At 39.7% G+C, this 22,585-nt stretch overlaps 1 protein-coding gene across 4 annotated transcripts in view; it reads left to right on the forward strand.

Moving 5' to 3' along the window:
- tln2a (talin 2a) overlaps positions 1-22,585 on the forward strand; it is a 98,077-nt gene that overhangs the window by 37,754 nt on the left and 37,738 nt on the right. For 3 of the 4 annotated variants that reach the window (XM_039612138.1, XM_039612142.1, XM_039612145.1), the window contains exons 3-19: positions 6,928-7,099; positions 8,049-8,146; positions 10,342-10,471; positions 10,633-10,785; positions 12,012-12,154; positions 12,502-12,629; positions 12,781-12,844; positions 12,955-13,059; positions 14,737-14,892; positions 15,710-15,811; positions 16,235-16,311; positions 17,177-17,357; positions 17,506-17,619; positions 17,754-17,862; positions 18,637-18,845; positions 19,794-19,892; positions 20,447-20,614. In XM_039612138.1, coding sequence (XP_039468072.1) covers positions 6,964-7,099; positions 8,049-8,146; positions 10,342-10,471; positions 10,633-10,785; positions 12,012-12,154; positions 12,502-12,629; positions 12,781-12,844; positions 12,955-13,059; positions 14,737-14,892; positions 15,710-15,811; positions 16,235-16,311; positions 17,177-17,357; positions 17,506-17,619; positions 17,754-17,862; positions 18,637-18,845; positions 19,794-19,892; positions 20,447-20,614 — 2,172 coding nt within the window. In that variant the 5' untranslated portion in view covers positions 6,928-6,963. Of the gene's footprint in view, positions 1-6,927; positions 7,100-8,048; positions 8,147-10,341; positions 10,472-10,632; positions 10,786-12,011; positions 12,155-12,501; positions 12,630-12,780; positions 12,845-12,954; positions 13,060-14,736; positions 14,893-15,709; positions 15,812-16,234; positions 16,312-17,176; positions 17,358-17,505; positions 17,620-17,753; positions 17,863-18,636; positions 18,846-19,793; positions 19,893-20,446; positions 20,615-22,585 lie in introns of those variants that run through there. The other variant, XM_039612148.1, reaches the window with a different exon arrangement.

A 22,585-nucleotide genomic window follows, 5' to 3' on the forward strand; every position in this document is an offset into this window, starting at 1 on the left:
ACTTTAAACAGCATATAGAAGTCGTATTGTTTAGATCAGGTGGCAGGAGATCGTGGGATGCACCTGGGACGTGTCTAAGCTAACACATTCATGGCGCTTCCCTTTTGCTCATGGCAATTCTGTTGAAGAGTATTAACTTCCCTGTCGGCCTCTCGCACAGAGTCTCTGGCAGCAGGTACATGGACATTGTCACCTTTATTCAGGGTAAATATGATACGTAGATAAAATGCTGAAGACCTTCAGGGCTCGCTTGTTTGAAGTCTGAGTTCATTGTTGCTGGCAAAGAATTTTTCCTTACTTTAGTTTTTCTTTGTGATGGCATCATAGGACAGAGAATCAAGAATAAGTGCGGAGTGTCGGTGCATCACAGCTCAAATATGCTGGATTTTACCTTGCGGATTATTTGGGACATTGCTCGTGTTCATGGGTTTTCTCTTTGTTTTCCTTCCACTAACCAAAGATATAGATATTGGCTTGTTTTAATTAGTTGTTTTTTCTAAATTGATTATGGGTGTTTGTTTCCTGTCTGTGTTAATCCTCTGGATGGATTGGCAGTTTGACCAGGATTTACCCCAGCTTCTGCTCAATAATAGAGGTGATAGTTTCCACCCACCCACAGTTCTAGTTGGGTAAAAGCACAAGACTAAAATGAACTAACCTTGGATCAAGTTTTTTCTTATCAGAAATCCAGAGCATTTAACAGAAAGGTGCGGATGTTTAACAGAGTATTAGGATGACTTGGGGTTGAGCTTTTGCTGGGATCAGTTTAAGGTTTTGATTTCATTTTGATGCGAACATTACTTGGGTAGGGTTAGGAAAATGTAATAGCTTGATTTTGAAATGCACGCTCGTACAGTTACTTAAATTTTCTAAGCTATGAGGGTTTCAAGTTATGCATGATCTAAAAGTAATGACACCAGCAGACATGTTCCACCCACATATTCCTACATCAATTAGAGGGCCAAACTGTACCACGTGGCTATAGACTGTAATAACCTGCAACTTTCTGTTGAAAAACACTCTTTGTTTGTAGTGCTAATTAGTGAAGGTTAAGAAATTGAAGTAAAACAAACTGTTTTTAAATTTATATTATTCCATCCCAAAATCCATGCATGAAATGTACTGAGTGGTCATAAAGTGGACTCTTATAGAACATATACATAGAACAATGTATATTAGTCATCATGTTTAGTGACACTTCCCTGAAAATCCACACTTATTACTCAGAAAGGGCCAGTGCACTGTGATTAAACTGGCCCTGAATGAGTTCCTGCTATGGTTGGTGTACGTCACATGAAAAATGTTGTTTACAGCAAAGCGGTCCTGTTGAATATTCTTCGTTATGTGAGCCTGCAGTACATCAAAGGAGTGTAGGTGTAACTGGTGCAGTGGGTTTAAAGTCAGGAGGGGAACGGAGGCTTTGTGTTGAGTGTGGGAGTCCACAGTGTATTAATGATTAAGGATTTATACGTTCTCTGTCTGTGTTACTCTTACATGTACTGGTGGTTCGGTGTGTGAGGGCAGCGGCACCTTTTCCTCTGCTGGAGGGGTTTCCTTTCCTAAAAATCGCTAACGTTTCCTGACATTCTGGTGGTTTTAACTCCTCTTCTGCTGTTTGGTGGCAATTAGCTTTGATGTTAAGGTGTAGCTCTGAGAGGCAGGTATGTAAAATAGACAGAAAATGGCGCTCACTGACAACACCCTGATGCAGGTGGATAAATTGTACAGCCACATAAAGCAGATGAGCAGGTAATCAAAGTGTACAGGCAAACAGACGGGCCTGCCTCCAGATGGATTCGCCAGAATGGAGCGAAATTATGCCAAGAATGAAATAGCTGACTACTGTAGTCACCGCTGAAAACACAACTCCTCTTCATCGAATCAAGTGAAACTCGAGATGCAAGTGGTTGGAATCTCTCTTTCTTTGAGTTCTTTGTTTGTTTATTGCCATAAATAATTTTACACCTAAACATTTTCTCTTTGCCTGTAATTTGATCAATTAATCGGTCTTTTACCACAGAAGGCTGCTTTGGCTAATATAATACCAAATCTGGGAAATTAAGGGTTGTAATATTAGAATGTTTTCCCAGACTCATTTTTAATTAACATCTGGCTGACTAACAATATACCAAATTTTAAAAAATGTTTTTTTTAAATGCCATGCTAACAGCATCAGTCTACCATTTCTAATTACAATAACTGAATGGATTTCCTACTTGATTTGTCAGCAGCTACAGGTTCCTGCTAGCTGCTCACATGACTGGAGTCTCAGGTGTTTTAAAAGATTTGGTTTTGTCTTCATATTTGTCTTCAAGAAGGCTATGCATTTTTTTAATTTTTTATTTACAGATTAATTTAATATCCTACTGAGGTAAAACCTTTATATGTCATTTATGTTCCTCTTAAAATCTGTGTGCTTTTTATGTCTGAATATTCATTTTTTTTTTTTAAAAATAAACTAAATCAAGAGAGTTGCCTCTTCAATTACATTAGGTGCATACACCATTACTGAGCGGGTTAGTTGGTACTGCATGCCCACTGGAGCTGTATTCCCTCATTGGATTTTGTTGCGGTCTAATGAGTTGGCTGTACTAAAGTGTTTTGGGGGCTTTACAATCACATTTGATCTCGGCAAATCCTTTCTCATCTCAGAGAAGCGAAAATGCACGATGGGACGCTTTGCCAGTAATCTGGCGTCGATGGAGACGCTGCTTTGCCTTAATGTAGGATGAACCTTCATATTTTTTTAATGGGCCTTATCGGGAGTGTCATGCTCTCAATCAAGCTCATCATTTGGTTTACCGTGCGTGATTTAGATTTTAGCAGGTAAAAAGTTGGACGGCTATCGTGCTCAGGATGTTTTTAGCCGTGTTTGTTTACGGAAACAAATCGGTTCCTCTCGTGAATATGTTGTTTGTGTGCAGTGAAATGGAATTATAATTCACAGAGGATTCACATCTTACAGAAGCTCAAAATGGTTTAAGGGAGGATAAATAAAACATGCTGTGTGACAACCAATTTCCATATTACTGCTAAGGCTAAAAGGATTTTGTGTGAGCCGATTGTGTGGGTGGTTTTTTTTGTTTTGTTTGTTTTTGTTTTTTTTTTTAGTTTCCACACTTCCGATTTGACTCGGGACCCAAACAGTCTGTGGCCTTACTGTGCATTCACTGTGCTTATCCATCGCCAGGTTTGCCACCTGTATTGAAATGGGAGACTGCACAGAATAACATTTCAGCAGCATGGTTGACACCAATAAGATGTGTTATGCTACAGTTTAAATGTTCAAAACAGGGACAAGGAAAATGCATAAAGTTGCAGTCAAAAATGGATTTTTGTGCTTGTGGTACCATACCTCCTTTTATTGTTAGTGATGGGCTGAATCCTGTCACAGTTTTATTGTAATATTACAAACCTTTTTACAGAAATGCTTGAATGTTGTTTAAATAAAAAGAATTTAAAAAATGGAAAAACTGTCCTGGGAGATCATAAATCAGATTTGTTTTTGAAAATTGTGGAAACTGCTTCTTCTAGGTTAAGGAGAAAGTGGGACAGCCTTGGTTGTTTCAAGCAGAAGATGGCATAAAGCTCAAACTCATAAGCTTAATTTATACTTCTGCCCTGAATCTTTATATAAATAAAGACTAGTCAAGTGACTGACTCCATTGCTAGACACAGTACAGTGCAAAAAATTTGAGTCGCCCTTTATTTCTTTATAGTTTGCTGGGAAAATGGCAAATAGAAGCAGCAATTTATTGAAACTAAGGCAAAATCGGAGTTTGCACAATTCCTTGAAAGTCAACATTTGTTATGACAAATAATACTTCAACGCTAACTGAAGTCTCTTAGGTATGATTTCTTGTCATTTCTTTTAGTCTTCAGGAACAGTTCTCCAGCTTGGCTTTGGATTTGGTTCCAGTCTGTGTTTTTGTTAAGAGCTAATCGTTATTGAACCACGCTGCTTCCTGTGTGTTTATTTTCATTATTATATTCATTATGCTCCGAAATGAAACCTTTGCTAATGAGATACTTTCCAGGTGGTATTGCATGGTGAATTCACAACTGATGGTACTTTACATAATTTAATGTAAAGTGCCACCAGATTTTGATAAGCTCTCCAAAACCTGCAGCTCCAAATGATGACGGAGCCTCCGCCTTATTTTGCAGTTGGCTGTAGACAACTTCCACAGATTTTCAGCCACTTGTTGAGTAATTTCAAACACCCGAGCCTTTTCTTCCCGTTTCCTTTGAAAGGTTTCTTGACAGCCGCTCGTCCACTGAGACCATTTCTGAAAATTCTTCTGAAAATTACAATCACTGGTGTGAAAAAGTAGCCAATGTCCAAAGAAAAACTTTGAACTATTGCTTTAATAGCACTTCAAAAAGTTCCAAGAAACTCTGGCTCCTTGGGCTGGCTCAACTGAAGGACTGAAGTGATTCCAGATATTTCATCCACTGAAAACTTTTACTGAATACATATGAAGTGAATGATATGAAGAAAGTAGTGCTGTCAGCGTTAATCTCGTTAAAATGACGTTAATGACGTCAGGGGCTGCACAGCACTAACATATTAACGAGCTAACCGCGCTAATGCGTTGACGCCGTGCAGCCCTCGCATGGGGCGATCCGCGTTAACTCGCTAACAGAGATTTGCCGCGTTAACGTCATTTTAACGAGATTAACGCTGAAAGCACTAGAAGAAAGAGAAACTTTTGAAATCCCATATCAAGCAGCTTAAATCCCATCACATAGAAATCGTTGTTCTTACTGATGCAGGACAGTGGGAAACATGGCCATATTCCATATCTAGATTTTAAATGATAAGGAAATCATTGGTTCCATTATTATTGTGATCGCAGCATTCCCAGCTTTTTTGGAAATGGGGTTAATGTTTATCCTTTCCTCCTGTTCATCTTTCTCCACTAAAGGCTGATGATTACATTTCTGAAATTCTGTAAAGTTTGTTTCTTGGCAAAAAGATAGAAAGCACTGTAAGCTTAGCAGATAAAGGGAATAGAAAAAAAACAAAACAATCATGACCGTGACTCTGAAACAGATGCTGCTGATGCTTCATGCAGCGATGCAGAATTTGTAGTATTTCAGAAATGTGTTCATATACTTGTAAATCACCCTCAGCCCTTACAGTGTTCCCACAAGCTTACCTTGTTTGTTTTTCATAACTGATAACTGGTCTTTTAAGAGAGATGTTTTCATATTATTGGTTAGCGGGCGATCACCAGAATAGCAGCTAATATCTATTTTAGGATGGTGTTTGTGCCAGTGTCATGCTCTGACACTCTTATATTTTGAGTAAGAGCCAGTTGTTACGGGTTGAAGTGTTTGGATTGGCTCCAAGAACTATCAGCAGGAGGTTTGGGAAAAGGCTTGACTGACTAAGACGGAATACACTGCAATAAGAAATGTACAGGCTTGAAAGTCTGCGTAAATGGTTTGTTAATAGAACATTTTAACAAGTGCTAAACTGAGACAAAACACATTAGCATAATGGATTTTTTTTTAACGCAACTTGAGATGCATATCTGATAAATGCCTGGCTGTGTTATTACCGGCTTCAGAATACCACAGTGACATGTCAACATGGTGTGCAAGACGAACGCTTCGCTCCTTTGTGTGAGCTAATCTCACATAGGAACCAGATTTTGAGTGTCTGAGTCGGGGTCAGAGGCCAGCGGAGCAGAGGGGGAAGCTGCCTGTGTACTTCAGCTATGGCCCAGGCTAACCTCTGACCTTTGACCCTCCTGTGCCACAGGGTATTCCTATGTTCCCGTTGGTGACAGACAGGATGTTCTCTGTCAGCGAGGTCACTGCTCTTTTCTCCCTTTTCTCCATTTTAGTTGTGAATCGCAGCAGTGTTGAATCTGAAAGTGTACAAGCAGCTCCTCCTCGTGCATTTCTAATGACATAAAACTGTCTAAGATGGATTAAAATTGCACATTACACACTGAAAAGTATTGTTAAAGCAAGTATTTTTGATAGTTTTTATAATACCCAAGATAAAAATGCAGCAGTGTGTGAGAGGACCTTGAGTATTTCATCTCAGTATTGTCTGGGGTTTTTTTTGTTATTTTTTTATGTTTTTTTTTAATGAATGCAAACAGATGATAAGCAGGTAGCTGACTGACAGCGTGTGATTTCTTACACTGTTGGTTTGGATGTTGCAAGAGAACATCAAGCATTCTGTTATTTCAACAAAGTAGGACTGATGTTGACTTAGATAAGTTGGAAATTGCTTTGTTTCCTTTCTGAAGAAGGAAATTTCATGCAGGCTTTTCTTGCTGCCTTTTCCCCCCCCATTGGCAAAGAAACACCAAAGACTTAAGCGGGTTTTACCCACCTAGTATGAAAACAATTGTAGAGAGCTGCCTCTCTGCTTCCAGTTGTTGTTGCTGCTTTTCTGCTTTACTTTTAAATCTTTCACAGAGAAGAGACTTTTTCTTTGTCCCCAGCAGGGACCAGATGGGCTATTTTCAAAAAGTGATAAATTTGTTAGCTCTTTTTGATTTATGAAGCATGACAGTGGCTTCACTGTGCACAAATTAGCACTTCACATTCATAAAATTTCATTGTTTATGACGGTGCAAGGAGATGTTTTCCTTAAGTGTGTCTTATGAAAGAGTGATATACTACAAGAGCTTAGGTTATGCATTTTCCTGTAGTAATATCTGCATCAAGCACAACAGTGGTGCCACACTGGATATATTAGAAATACTAGAATATAAAAACAACATACAGAGATTTGTGTTTCAGAGACCCTCCCCTCCAAAACAACTGAAGGGGCATTCTTCTTCTTCTTCACCATCTGGCTCTTTTATCCTGTTCAACGAGTTTCTTCCCTCTGCTCAGATTTGAGACTCGTGCCTTGTTAATAAACTCAACCTCTGATCCTCTGTCTTTGATTTTTGCCAGGTGTAGCTGCAGCGCTCGCCCGCACCACCTGGCAAGATGGTGGCGTTGTCACTGAAAATCTGCGTGCGGCAATGCAACGTTGTGAAGACGATGCAGTTTGAGCCCTCCACAGCCGTCTACGATGCCTGCAGGATCATCAGAGAGAGGGTCCCAGAGGCTCAAACTGGACAGGGTGAGAATTACTTACCTACTTGGTTGCAAGAACAAACTATGATTGGGGGTTTTCTTTGTAAAGACAAAGAGAGAAGTATAAACTTTACTGGCTGACTTTAGCAGCAAAAAGCAATATGTTGGAAATGTTACAAAGTTAATATTTGATTTACAAAATGTAGAGACATTAAAGCCTCATTTGGTAGGTTTATATCTCAATTACACTGATTTAAATTGGATTGCAGTCAATAAACAAGTTGTCAAATCTGTGAGAAGACTTGATTCTTTTTTTCTTTTTTTTATTTATAACCAAGTTTTCAAGTATTTGTCATGAGAGCACAGATTTGTGTGTTTCTTGGTAATGCTACCCAATAAACTAATGCTTGGATTAGATTATGTCATACTTTTGGCCGCTGTGCTTCTGATTAAGTCAATGGGTCTCAAACTTTTTCAGACATGAACTTTCTTTCAGAAGCCGCCCCCCCAAAAAAAAAAAATACTTTTTTTGTGTATCAATCACTGATTCAAGTTGACATCCAGTGATTTAAATGTCAACATGACAATTAAAATCTTGTTTAATTGTTTTACATAAATCACATTTGTGTTAAAATTAGATTTCATTGGTTCTTTACTCTGCAAAGTTAGTCCCACAGTTAAAGAACCACTGAATTAAGCAACTATGGAATCTGAAATTTTTGCCATTACTTCCATGACCCCAGTGGTAGCTTTCCATTTTACACGAGTAGCAGGTCTGACTTATCTGTTCCATTCAGCAGCACCAAAGTCATCATCCCTCTTTTCATTTTCCATGTTTACAGACTTGCCTTGCGCTCTTATGATCATTGTTACAGAACATGTGGTAAATGCTGTCATAGAGGGGTCATTATAGAGTTGATGTCATTTAATCTGATCCTGGCCTAGGGAGTCATTTTCAGTTCTTTAATGTCTAAAGTGGAGTTGTTTCTTCTCAGCTTCAGACTATGGCCTGTTTCTTTCGGATGAAGACCCCAGAAAAGGCATCTGGTTGGAATCTGGAAGGGCACTGGATTACTACATGCTCCGCAATGGGGTAAATAAACGTAACCGTGAATTATGGATAACTGACATCATGGGGCCACACACACACACGCAGAAGCTTTGTGTGACTGGATCCTTGTGTGAATAACACTGTGTCATAAACTGGAGCTTGGTGGTCCCAGCGTCTCACACATTTTCTAATCATTGGAGTTAGCAAAATTACAAACACTCTTCACTTAAGTAGAAGTACAGATACTTGTGTTTTAAAAAAAATACAGTTGTAAAAGTTAGAAGTGCTGGTTTAACTCAAATAAATAAAAGGCTAACTGAACTTCCTGCCATAAAAACACCATACTAATATAAAAAATAATATTAATACAAAGGAATGTGAATCTCATTTCAACCTAAATTCGAATTCTAATGAATTTATTCAGCTTGAACATCTGTTAAGTAGAACTGAAGCAGAGAAAAACAGAAAAACTGTCTCTCTTGCTGTTGCCTGCATTACAGATGAGTGACTTTGCCACCACACCTGAGCAAATATACGCAGATATTATATGAGCTATCATGGCTGATTTCCCATAAAGGTGGAATTTAGTGAGTGAATCTAATCAGCATCATCAACTTAAATATAATTTACCCTTGATGGAACATAACATTGACTATGTACAGCACAGCTTCTCTGCACCCATCCAACATGGTGCATTACTGCAAGAGGACCAGTGGAACCTTTGGAAAACAAAAAGTTGGTGCACTTTAATTTGATTTGCAGAATTCTTCCCAATATGAAAAAAGCAAGATTATTCTATAAATCCCATATGTGTTTAAAAGGCTTTTTTAAATGTCCTGGAGTAGCTGCCTTTTCCCTCTGCTGTCCGGCTTTATATCTTTCCATCTCTTAGTAAAGTTAGCGCTCATTCTTTTCCCTTCCTGGGAAATACGGCAGCTGAACAGTTAGCTAGCAGACACACTGTGTGACAACCTACAGACCAACAGTTTGTGTGTTTGCGGATATTTGGTGAGCTGCCAGAAATTTGAAATGACCTGTCACTTAAAAGAAAAAGAAAAGTTTACTCCCTTCATGCTCACTCCTCTTCTGCAGTGCTAGTTAGATTCAGAAGTATTGCAACCCCTGAGTGTAATACAATAAGTCATATGATTGACATATATAATTTTGTGCATTTTTATGTATTTTGTATTATGTATTTTTTCCTGTTTTTTTTTTTTTGTTTTTTGTTTTTTTTTCTCTTTCACCCTCCCCCTTTTTTTAAGTGCGTAAGCACCATCGATGGATCCACCAGTATATTGTCTAGTTTTGTTTAAATGTGTGTAATGACAGGAAATATCTCCCCTCAGATGTTACCTAATGTAATGTAACAAGCCTGTTTTCAAAATATAAGGAGTACAAAGTTAGAGGTACTTGTGTTATAATGTAGGGAGGACAAAATAATTCTACTTAAATACAGTTTCAAAGTATTGGTACTTTGTTACTTCCCGCCTCTGCTAACAATACTTCTGATACCTGGCATTAAGACTGGGTATGGGAGTTGCAGTGTTGAATAGATCAGCAAAATGCTTCAGTGTTTGAGTGTATTTAAACATTTTATCTGAATTTAGAAAACATTTTCGATCGACATAAATTCACTAAAGAGAAATTGAAACAGCTGCCAGAAATCTCATTCAGACACACATCATGCACAGGAGGACAAAACAAAGAAGCACCCTGAGAAAATAAAGCATAAGCTAAAATTGGGAACCAAGACACTGAGAACATCAAAAGAAGATTTTAAAAGCGATCCTTAAAGAAGTGCTATAGCCAGCTTTAGATCGCTTGCCAGCTTGTTTCAGAGGCTCTGATTCCCACTGCCAAAGGCCCGATACACTCTGGTGTTCTATTTAACTGCGTATCACAGCCCCTCGGTACATTTGCGCTTGTGGTTTTGCAGCTCTAAATGGTTTCTCCTCTTTAAATCCACCAAAGGCAACTCAGGTAGAAGGCATGACTGTGACCAATTATTCTGAACCAAATCTCGTCTCATTGTTGAGATTGGAGGGGAGCAGCAGGCTGTGATAGGCAGCCGTTAAATACGGTTTTCTGGCCTTTATTCTCCCCTCTCTCCACGCAACCTGGATGCTTGTGATCTTTTTCTAAGTAGTTACTTTGACTCGCTCTCTCTCCCTTCATTCTTCTTTCTTCATTTTGTTCACATTTTTCCCCCTCTCTCTACCTTTTTTGTTTTCAACCAGGATATTCTTGAATACAAGAAGAAGCAAAGACCACAGAAAATTAAAATGCTGGACGGGGCTGTCAAAACTATCATGGTGGACGACTCCAAAACAGTGGGAGAGCTGCTTGTGACTATATGCAGTAGAATAGGTACATCATATCTTTGTTTTCTTATGCTGCCAATCCTCTCTGTGTTACAAATCTGTTGAATCTGAGCTGAACCTTTATGGACACGCACACAAAAAAAGAATAATCTTTCCATGTGAAATCCTTTTCCTCCTATCTCTGATGGGAATCCTTTCTTTCCCCAGGCATTACGAACTATGAGGAATACTCTCTGATCCAGGAGACGGTGGAGGAGAAGAAGGAGGATGGCATGGGTACCCTGAAGAAAGATAGGACGCTTTTGCGAGACGAGAGGAAGATGGAAAAGCTGAAAGCCAAGCTTCACACAGACGATGACTGTGAGTTCAGGAAAGAAATGCAAACATGAGTTTTCCCTATTTAAAAGGAAAAAAAAGAAAAAGAAAAGTGAAGTCTTTTACCAGAAACACGTTATGTATGGAAAGCGGCACACAGTGGCAGTTTAGTAGCCCACGTTCACAGCTCTCTGCGATATCTACCAGCTTTCACTGGAATTTGGGAGTACTAAATCTAAAACTCCTGATCCCAGGTCAAAACATCTCACTTCCTGCCTATTTTGCATCCAAGATAGGAATGCAGCTGTATTCTGTGCCTGTGTGCGAAATCACCCCTTTCTTCCCCTTTTACTCTCTCATAGCAGAAGATTAAAGCCTTACTCTGTAATAAAGGTGAGCCTCACCTGGGAAGGACTGAATGGAGACGGGAAAGATGGACTTGCTTGTACTTCAAGAATAAGGGAATATAGATTAGTCTGGTTGGGACCATAGTCTGTTTAATTTATGTTAATTATAGTTGACGTCAAATCCAAATAAATGTCCATAAATTCACTTTGCAGCATTTGTTTTCCCATAAGTGTATAATGTATATAAAACAAAGATGGAGCCACCATGAACAGCAGGTTTGAAGTCCCATCTTTAAGCCTCAATTTAGCATTTTAGCCATCTTAGCTTTCAGAAGTCAAAAGTTACTATATTTGGAGGTATATGCAGCCCTACCAAACCTGAGTGGCAAGGTGGATCCATAGACACAGATACCTGTTTATTAGTGCTAAGTAACACATAAGTAAATAGTTAAACTGGCTTGTAGTACAGTTAACTGCAAAGTGAGCCTCCAGCACTGCAAACACTGTTATCAGTTTAGCTAAAGCGTAGCAGACAGCAGCTGCCTGTTTCAGCACCCATCTGTCACTTAAAGCAGCCACGCCCCTAACACTGCAGAACTTTTATGCCTTCATACAATTTAAACAGTTGAGCTATAAAAAAAGGGCCACGTGCCACAAATGAGGAAATTTGCTACAGAGATGGCACGTGGCCCTTTTTTTAAAAAAAATCGGGCTAAATGTATTTATATTTGCTTTTTACAGCCACTAATGTGAAGATGCAATTTGGTGTTTACCAAAAACAAATACTCATAAAAAAATTAATAAATAAACCACACACACAAAACAAACTTGCTGCTGTATATGGTGAGCATTAAATAAAGAGAATAGACCTATGCCTCTTTAACAAGAGATTTCTATGAACTTGTTATTTTTTAATTTTTTTAGTGAACTGGTTGGACCATAGCAGAACATTCAGGGAGCAGGGAGTGGACGAGAACGAGACTCTTCTCCTGAGACGCAAGTTCTTCTACTCTGACCAGAATGTAGACTCCAGAGACCCAGTTCAACTCAACCTGCTTTACGTACAGGTCTGGAACTTACTTTTAAATGTGTCTTCCTCTCATTTTCGTTTCAGCAGTTCATGACTGTTGAATCAGCAGTTTGCCAGTGTCAAAACAGACACTCGGATAAGAGTGTCTCTCCTCTCCTGAGTAAAACAGGATGTGAGCAGAAGATATGCAGTAAAATCCATTTTTCTCGTGTCTCCTAATGGTGACAAGTAGCTACAAAAATGTGCACACGGCTGGCTTTTTTTGATCAATTAAGAATTATGCAAGTCTAGAAAACAGATACAGTGGAAAATAAAGTCATAAACTTGAAGCAATGGCATGAGGCTGTCACAGTTAATTACTGACTGTTTTAATTTGTCTTTTAGGCTCGAGATGATATCCTGAACGGTTCCCACCCGGTGTCGTTTGATAAGGCCTGTGAGTTTGGAGGGATTCAGGCCCAGATCCAGTTTGGACCTCACATAGAGCATAAACACAAACCCGGATTCTTGGAGTAAGCATCTGTGTCATGACGTCTGTGGAAAAACGTGTAAAATATTAGGTTTTTTTCTTTTTGTCAGAAATAAACAGAAAAGGAAACAACAAAAGGAGAGTTCACACTTTTTTCATGAATTTCAACTTCTTATTTTTCCTTTCTTTTCTAGCCTGAAAGAGTTTCTACCCAAAGAGTACATAAAGCAGAGAGGAGCTGAGAAGAAAATATTCCAGGTGTGTTCGTGTTGTCCCTTTTGATAAATGTACACGTTGGTGCACAAGCGTGAAATGGGGAGGATTTTTCAGTGTTCTGAAAATCAATCCATGAAAAATCTGACCTGCAGGAGCACAAGAACTGTGGCGAGATGACCGAGATTGAGGCAAAAGTGAAGTACGTCAAGCTGGCGCGGTCTCTGCGGACATACGGCGTCTCCTTCTTCCTCGTCAAGGTAAGTTTTTAAAATCATCCATTTGTCCTTTTACCAAATGTTTGAAGTACCAATGCCCTATTTTATTTCTTCAAAAAGTGAATATAGCCTCAAGTTCTCTACTTGCCTTTTTATTTATTTATTTATTTATTGTAATAGGAACCAGATTTTGGAATTAGCCGAAGTGAAGCCGGAGCCTTTTATCTTCACAGCATGAAATCTGTCCTCTGGGTTTGGTGCTAACTGGATAAAGAGGCTGATGGTGGACTCGGCTTGTATAAATTGTCTGCTCCTATTTGAACTCTCGCAGCTCGTTATGTCACCTTAAACTAAGCAGAGTACCTGTTGCAAAAAAACCAAAATCTCCCAGTGAGATGAAAGAATGCGCTGTGTGCAAAAGCAAGAACCCTTTTGTGATTTGTTTGCCGTGCATTTTCCCCTTGCGCACCTCTCTCGCTAACACACATACAAACACACACCGGCAGCAACTCCTCTGCAGGGAGTTCAGTGTGTTCCTGGAAGGAAACCAAATGTTGTCTGTGCAGCCGAGTGTGGCGCTAAGATTATTTCAGAGTGAGTAGGGAGGAAGTGGAGTGAATGAGATATACTAGGAGACATTGTACAGGTAAACCGGGGATACTGAATCTCATGAAGAAGTCCAGCTGCCAACAGATACGAGCTGATGGGAGCAATTTGCCGACTTCCAAAAGCAGTACCTATAAAACTGTTCTGACAAGAGTATCAGTGACTTTTTCCCCCACGTAATTAGTCACAAAGAGGACATCCTGCAATGGAAATCTCCATTTGCATCATTTGTTCCTGTCAGCTTCACTGCTCTCTAGTAGAAAATTGGATATTTCCTGGTATTACTGGGACAAGTCACTTGCGCTTTTCATTAATAGCTTTCATCACAAAAGGATAAAGAGCAAAGATGCATCTTGTTTTTTGTTTTTTGAAAAGGAAAGACTGTTGTATTGGTTCTCTTGCTTGTAGCGAGTGACTTGTGTATTCTTATATTCTATACATAAAAATATAGATCTTTAGCCATTATATCTGCTCACCTTTTGTTGTCTGTCATCATTGAGGTTAATTTTACGGAGCAGAAACATTTTAAAAACAACTCTGGAAAAAAAAAACAAACAGCCGATAGTTTCTAACCTATAACCTGCAGAGGCCCCAGTGAGTTTACGGGCCCTTCAGGGCTTTTGCACAATTTACCTCTTTGCCCCTCGTGTCACAGTCCATCACTTTGTCTGTTCTCTAACTGCAGCTCCTGAACAAATGTTTGCTCTTTCCATCGAAGAGAAAAAGGGGGGAATAATGTAATGCTTTATGGCTTAGGAAGCAACTTAAGTATAACATTAAAGGTTTAGTGAATACAGGAGATCTAGCAGGAGGTTGAAAGATGTTGACAGGCAGATAAAGACATGATTTAAGATGCAACATTTTAATTGCTAACTGGGAAAAGTTAGCTTTCCCCCCCCCACTGGTTGAATAGATAAGTACCCATCTTGGCATATCATTGTGACAGAAAAATTAGACCTTTGTGCTGAGAGGAAGATAAATTTACATGATTTTCTTAACCTGTTAATCTGCCCTGTGCTTCAAATGTCTCTGATCGCACTTTATACCCTCAGTTATATTTTGTGCTTTTTGGCAGTGTTGTAAAGTTTACATGGTTCAAATTTGTTTTTGCAGGAAAAGATGAAGAGCAAGAATAAACTGGTACCACGGCTTTTGGGTATCACCAAAGAGTCTGTGATGAGAGTGGATGAGAAGACCAAAGATGTAGTTCAAGAGTGGCCACTTACTACTGTGAAGAGGTGGGCAGCATCACCCAAGAGCTTCACCTTGGTAAGACCCACATTTTCTGCCTTTAAGCCAAAGACTTAGAGCACATTTATTACAGAAAGCAGGAGCTCTGAATACTTCAGTAATGCTGGCTCTGTTGGGGGCGTGTTTTATCTTTTATTCATTCTGTTTGCACTGAGCATCGTGTCGCTAATACTAAATAAGAGTGACAGGCTCACGGTAAACCCAAAGATTCCTGCGGTGCTATAAAACAATCACTGTTACACTCAGCCTGCATGGCTTTTTTTCCCCTAGTGCACTTCAGATATTGAACAGACTTTTTTTTTTTTTTGGTCAGTGTCAAAATCCCTTCTTTGTGTCAGCAACATGGTTCTAATCTTGCAGGTCTGGAAGATGCAACATCTTAATTAAATTAACCCAGCCTCTTTCCTGCTGTTAATTCGGCAGAGTGCTCTGCCGTTTAGTCCGCGTGTTTTTCGTGACGCTGTGATTTCAGGTTTGATTTGCAGCTTTCGGAAGATGTCATGGTGGAAGGTTTAGCATTTTAAGTGTGCGAGTGTAAAGAACTCGTTATTTTACTTATTTTTTTAAACAATACATGTGGAAGTAACCTTTGCAATGCTCTGCTGAAAGAAATCTTCAGTGTCCTGTAAAACGTCTACCCCAAGATTGCTATTGGTTTAATCCAACTCTCTGTATGTTGCAGCCTTTTGATGTCAACCAGTGCGATGTGTAGTGTTCTAATCCTCACAGTAAATCCTTAGCCTGCACAGTGCACTCTGCAGTGGTTACTTTCCTTACAATCCACGATGAAATGCATGTATAAGGTGTGTGTGTGTGTGTGTGTGTGTGTGTGTAGGACTTTGGGGAGTACCAAGAGAGCTACTACTCGGTACAGACCACTGAAGGGGAACAGATCTCCCAGCTCATTGCCGGTTACATCGACATCATTCTCAAAAAGGTGAGACATTTATCTCTGGAGATGCTGATGAATCCTCACGAATCAATATCTTCCTGTGACAGATGCATTCTCACATCTGTTGATACTAGACAGAGCCCAGCCACTGTGTCATGCAGCTCCATTTAAATAAAAAGAAGCACATGTGGAAAGGCTCATGTGGCACCGGTATACAGCAGGAGCTGGTAATAAAGCTTAGAGTGAACAGCTGAGGTTCCATGGTTAACACAATTACCTATCACTGTTATAGGCATTAGAACTGCTGTCCCCTCCTTTTTCTGGGGGTTAGAAAACCATCCATCACAGGTGTGTTCAAGGTTCAGTTGTATTTTACTCTGGATGACCTAATTTGTCATGAACCTACAAATTGCCAGTGTGCAATTCTGTGTCACTCAAATTTTTGTTCTGTTATTTTGTCTCCTGCAGAAGCAAAGCAAGGATCGCTTCGGATTAGAAGGTGACGAGGAGTCAACAATGCTCGAGGAGTCTGTATCCCCGAAAAAGTATGTGTATTAGCCTGCTGAATAAAAGTGGTGCACGTTTTACTTGAGCTGGTTGCTGGTAAAGCCTGCAAACCTGTTTGTCCTGTTTATTTTCTAAGCGATGTAGCCTCTGTTTAGCATAAATTAGCAGACTTTATTTAAGCCCAGTTGTATTCAAATATATGCTGAGTATAAACGGTCGTATGATGATGCTTTGACTGTGAGCACAATAGCACCGTGCAAGGCGTTCTCATATTATTTGAACAAAGCACAAGATTAAGTCTTTCTTTATTTCCGTCTCTCTGCCGCCTGTGACCACAGCTCAGACATCCATCTCACAGAACCTCACTTCCTTATCCTGAAAGATAATCATTATGTGAGGAAATTTTGCTGCACCGGACAGGCAAAGGCTCTGTCTGAACATTTCCTTATTAGATGTATATTAGCTCACCGAGCCACAGTGGACTCTCGGCGTGTAACTGAAGTCCTTTTCCTTTCATGCCTCAGTTGATATTGCTTTCCTGTTTTCAACTGAGAGAGTATTTGCTGCAATTGTTATTGTATTTTTTTTCTCCCCCTTCGCCCGCTTTTATCCAGACTTGTTCACTGGCTGTAGGCAATCGTCTTTAATATTACAAAGACATAGTAAGCCAAACTCTGGAAGGCCTTATCTGCAGAAAAACAGATAAGGCCTTTGTCTGCCAGATGTACACATTGCAAAGACTTTTCAGTATCTTTCTGCTTTGTGCACAGTCACAAATGCACGTATCCTCACAACCAACAACCAGAAATGTGCTCGCTTAGTAATTTCTTTTTTCTTACTAGACATTTTCACAGCTATGTTTTGAACTGGGTAGACTAATGTTTTACACCATCATATTTGCAGGTCCACCATCCTTCAGCAGCAGTTTAACCGTATGGGCCGGGTGGAGCACGGCTCTGTGGCGCTGCCAGGGGTGATCCGCTCTGGCTCAGTCGGCACAGAATCACTTAGCATGGGTACCATGCCATCCCCTCAGCAGCAGATCACAATGGGTCAGATGCACCGTGGACACATGCCACCACTGGTAATGATGCCTGTAAAGTTTTCTTCCCTGTTAAAGCCGCACGTGTAAGAGGCGGTTGTAGTGATGCTGCTGCACATGTTAACTAGTGAATTTAAGAAACAGTCTAATATTTGCAGTGTAAGGTGACATGTTTTATCTTTATGTGCAGAGCTCAGCACAACAAGCTCTGATGGGAACCATCAACACCAGCATGCAAGCTGTGCAGAAAGCCCAGATAGACCTGGGGGAGGTGGACAACCTTCCACCACTGGGACAAGACATGGTACCCTGCATTGCACTTGAACTCGTAATATATACTGATATTGTAATAGTAATAATATGTCTATAAGATGTGTTATTGAAAATCATGTTTGTAGCATTTTTACATGCTTCAGTGATGATTTATGGTCACCTTAGGCATCCAAGGTGTGGATCCAAAACAAGATGGATGAGTCAAAACACGAGATCCACTCCCAGGTCGACGCCATCACTGCAGGAACAGCCTCTGTTGTCAACCTCACGGCTGGTCAGTGGCTCTGGCAGGAGTCAGCACAATCTGATAATGCTTTTCTTTATTAATTTCCTCTTCAGAGCATGAATCGGTTTGTCCACTAAGAAAGCGTGGATTTAGTCTAGCTTATAGGAAAAAATATAATTAATTTCAGTCTTAATAGTAGAGCGTGTCTCTGGCGTACACTGTTCAGTGCTGACATTTATTTAAAATAAACGCAATTAGGTATTTTGGGAATTCTACATAAGGCCAGTGAAGTAGTAAAGTAGTGGTGCTCACACTTTTACGAGGAAGTGTTAGCGGCGCTATTTTCTTGCAGTTAAAATTATTTGGCCAATTAGTGACTTTAAAGGAGAACTTTTCCATCACTCTGGTGTTCATTATCATCATTGTAGAACCTGTATAAAGTCTAATAGCTCTCTCATATCCTGCTGTGGTTTGGAGAATGTGGGCTGGTGAAGGTGTCGGCTGGCTTTGTGCCAGTCTTGCCACTTCATGTTGAAAATCATTTATTGGTGGGGTTTTTTCAGCTTAATACTCTCGGGAATTGTTTCCAATTTCTTCACTATTTTTTAGGGGTTTTTTTTTTTTTTTGCTTATTTCTCTCAGCTGAAATAGACTTATGTGATTATGCAAACTCTATAATCTTGGTTAAAGGCAAATACTTTTGATAGTTAGCTGACTGACTCAGTGAATCTTTCGTTTTGGGGTACCTTTATTATAATCACTTCACTGAGACAGTATATTTTCCTGATCTCCTCTCTTCTGTTCATTCTTAATCATAATTAGCCGATCCTACCGACACAGACTACACAGCAGTGGGCTGCGCCATCACCACCATATCCTCCAACCTGACTGAAATGTCAAAGGGTGTGAAGCTGTTGGCTGCACTCATGGAGGACGATGTAGGAGGAGGCAACGACCTGATGAAGGCTGCCAGGACACTTGCAGGGGCCGTATCTGACCTGCTGAAGGCTGTGGAGCCGGCCTCTGGAGAGGTGAGCGAAAGCACCCCAAACTCTAAGAATATGAAAATAAACCAATTTAAGCTCTTTCAGTATTTAGGTTTACTTTACATTTTAGTGCCATATCTATTACTGCGGCAAAGCCGATGGCTACTAAGTTAAAAAGCAGCATTGTATATTCATTAATATCATCTACTGCATATGTAATATGTGGAACTTCAGCTTTGGTTGTCGCTTTAAAGTCAAATAAGATCTGGACATAAAAGGAGGTATTAGAATAGAAGCTAAAATGTGAAGGGAGGACCAAATTTGCACACTGTGTTGAGACCAGAGGGAGGAGGAGGAGGAGGAGGGGTGGCGGCCACATTGATAGAGGCAGAAAATGGAGAATGTGTGAAAATGAGTCCTCACTCTGGATTCCAAGCATCAAGCAAACTTTTCGCCATTTGTACTCCATTAAATGCCAGATTTTGTGTGTACGTGCCTGTGGAGCGTTTTCTTCAGTCCAAATGGGCAACCTAAAAAAGCTAATCAAATTGGTCACAGAGCTGCTCTACCATGAGACAATGGATCGTCTCTGAATAATCTATTTTCTCTCCTGGTCCTGAACTAACCTAATTATATTACCATCTTCCACTGCTTGACAGCTTTAACTAACTAAATTGTTATGGTGAATCTGAATAAAGACGGGATATTAAAGCTGAGCTGATCGGCACGTAGTTTGGAGTTAGTTAGTTTGCAGGAATTTAATGTAAGGATGTTTTAATTTGTTTTGAAAAAAATCTATGTACTGTACAGCGTTTAACCGAAAACCATTCAGCTTTACACAGGTGTGCATCACTGTGCATGCAGATAGTTGGAAAGGTGAATTGTAGATTTGAGTTTAGATGCTGCTGATACAACGCACACAACACACAAATCAAGATATAAAATGCTGCCGGGTGTTTAAATACAGTTTCACATCCTGTGTGTTTTCTGCAGCCAAGACAGACTGTGCTGACAGCAGCAGGCAGCATTGGTCAGGCCAGCGGAGACCTCCTGCGCCAGATTGGAGAGAACGAGACAGACGAGAGGTTTCAGGTGAGACTGCAGCCATTTATCACCTCACTGCATTCAGAGAAAAGTCAATGCTCTGGAACTGCCACTCACTTAATCAAAATCGCCTTGTATCCAGGGGAAAAAGACCAAAATATTGTTCCATATTTTGACCACGTTTTCGGTTTGAATTCAAGGATTTCCTAGCTTTTAATCTGGAAACAATGAAGCTTTTCTTTAGCCTGCCTTACTAAACGCGTTACATTTTTTGCTTGTTTTGCATTTTACAACATTTCAGTTAATGAGTTGAACAGATGTGGAGTGGCTAAATGCGTATGTGTGTTTAATTGGATTATTGAGGCTGAAGCTTTGATGAGATTTATTTAGTTGCATATAACTGCAGACAATCCTGCACTGATTTTTGCTTCACTATAGTGTTGGTTTAAATGTTCATTTATACTGTATGCTGCTGCTGCTGCTGCAATTTCTTCCATTTGTTTATGGCTATTATATCAAATGTTATATATGTACAGGTACATAATGTTGCTAATGAGGTGGATTTCCACATTTTTTTCCATGTTTGTTGCTCGTCTTTACAGGATGTCCTGATGAATCTGGCGAAAGCAGTGGCCAATGCAGCAGCCATGTTGGTGCTGAAGGCCAAGAATGTGGCCCAGGTTGCAGAGGACACCGTCCTCCAGAACCGGGTCATTGCTGCAGCCACGCAGTGTGCCCTGTCCACCTCTCAGCTGGTGGCATGTGCCAAGGTACAAAAATATGCTTTATTGGAGGTGATATGAAATGAAAGTGACGAGCTCTGTTCCTTCACCAGTCGTCACAAGCATGAATCTTTTTTTTTTTTTTTTAAACTTGACCGATATTACATTTTTGGGCCTACACCAGTACTGGTTTTTAAGGAATACAACTTTGAAATATCACCCACTGTTTTAATATTCCTGCATGTATTCCATAAACTAAACATAGATCTTCGATGTTAGGAACTTCCGTGCTAAATCCCTTATCTAACTCCTGGTTGAGAGATATTTTCCGTTGCTCCATCGGCCTTCTGTGACACTGACAATAATTCATTGCGTTTAGCTTAAACTGTCCGCGCTCCATAATCAAAACTATGTGGACCAAATGGGGAAAAAAGGACAGCCTGGGGAGTTTATTGCCCCCTTACAGCCTGAAGAGAATTAATGTAGGATATCCCCAATCAGCTGAACATCAGAAATAGTATTAATTATGATATCTTCTTGTCTGTCTCTTCTGCTTTAGACATGTAGATCAGTAACTTCTTCAGTCTTTTTTTGTGTGTGTGAAACAGATCACTTGTCTTTCCTTCACTCTTAACTGTGTTCTCCCCACACACAACCGATGGAAGAAAATGTTTTGTTTTACATCCAGCATTACAACAGACATAAATACTCCCACTTCTTTCCTGTTTTTAGTTAATACAACAAAGTAGTGGAGGTTGTGAGTTGTAAGCGTCATTTACTTTGACCACAAGTGTTGGCGAAAAAGATTAAATTTATTATGTTTATAATAAGGTTCATATATAGGTAATCCATAAAAAAACAACAACTTAATTGGCGTGTTATTAGTGACCACTCCCCATAACTCTGTCCTTAACTGAGTCAAGCAGATGCTGGATATTAAGGTCAGATTTGATGTACTGAATGACAGTAGCTTTGGGTTTGCTAGCTAAAGGAGCTTATAACATGAGTAACAACGGAAAGAAAAAACATGGAAATGTTGAATGATTTACAGAGAGTGTCTGCCAGATACAGGTTTTCCAATTTTTAGCTACTAAGATCAGATCTCTAATCCCTAAACCTAACCAAGGATAAATGGCAGATTAGTTTGGGTAAAAGAACGAAAGTTGATGCACACAACGATGTGTGCGGCTGGTAAAGTTTCTGGGCTGCTTTTCCTCAGAACAGCCATCCCCCAAGATTTTCTCCATTTAAAGCAATGCATTGTCAGGGATTGTAACATCTAGTCCTTTTACTGAATCAGATTTTAATATACTAGTACATGCCCATGCCCAGTATTGTTTGGTCTGTTGATAAACTGATATACATAATAAGAAGGAGCGAGAAACTTTCATAATTACACCATTTTTGTTGATCCCCTGCAATGCTCAGGTCCTGCGCTAGTACATTGTTAGGTGGATGCCAGGCAATGTGATTCGGTATATAAATAACGTTGACGATTTATGGATTTAAGACATTATTTTCAAGAAATTCAAAGGATGTAACGCTTTTATAAGATGTTACAGATACATAAATGTTGCAAATGGGTCATTTCAGCTCATTGGTTGGTGGTTGTTGGGCAACATGATGATGTAATTATTTGCGCCCTATTTGAACCCTTAAGGGCCAAAGATGTACCAGTGTACTAAGTTTGGCTTAACTATTAATCATGCAGGAGGAGTTCATGAGCAGGCAGACAGATTTTGTGTATTATAGTAAAGATCCATCAAAATTCTTTGTGTGGAAAATTATGGGTTAATTGTTTATTTCAGAAACTTAAGCAATGCCATCATCTCCTCAGTTGTGATACTACTCACCTACATGTGCTGCAGACAGGACTCTGTGTCAGTGCTTGGCTGCGTAAACTATGTACTGGATTCATTTTTAAATTGCCCTGCGGTTTTATTTTGTTTTGTTTTTTCTGTAATCTTTTCAGACAGAAGTTTTCAAAGCTATACTAAATGGCTCGCATCAAGTAGTATT

This window comes from Oreochromis aureus, linkage group 1, assembly GCF_013358895.1.
Source record: "Oreochromis aureus strain Israel breed Guangdong linkage group 1, ZZ_aureus, whole genome shotgun sequence".
Taxonomy (NCBI): domain Eukaryota; kingdom Metazoa; phylum Chordata; class Actinopteri; order Cichliformes; family Cichlidae; genus Oreochromis; species Oreochromis aureus.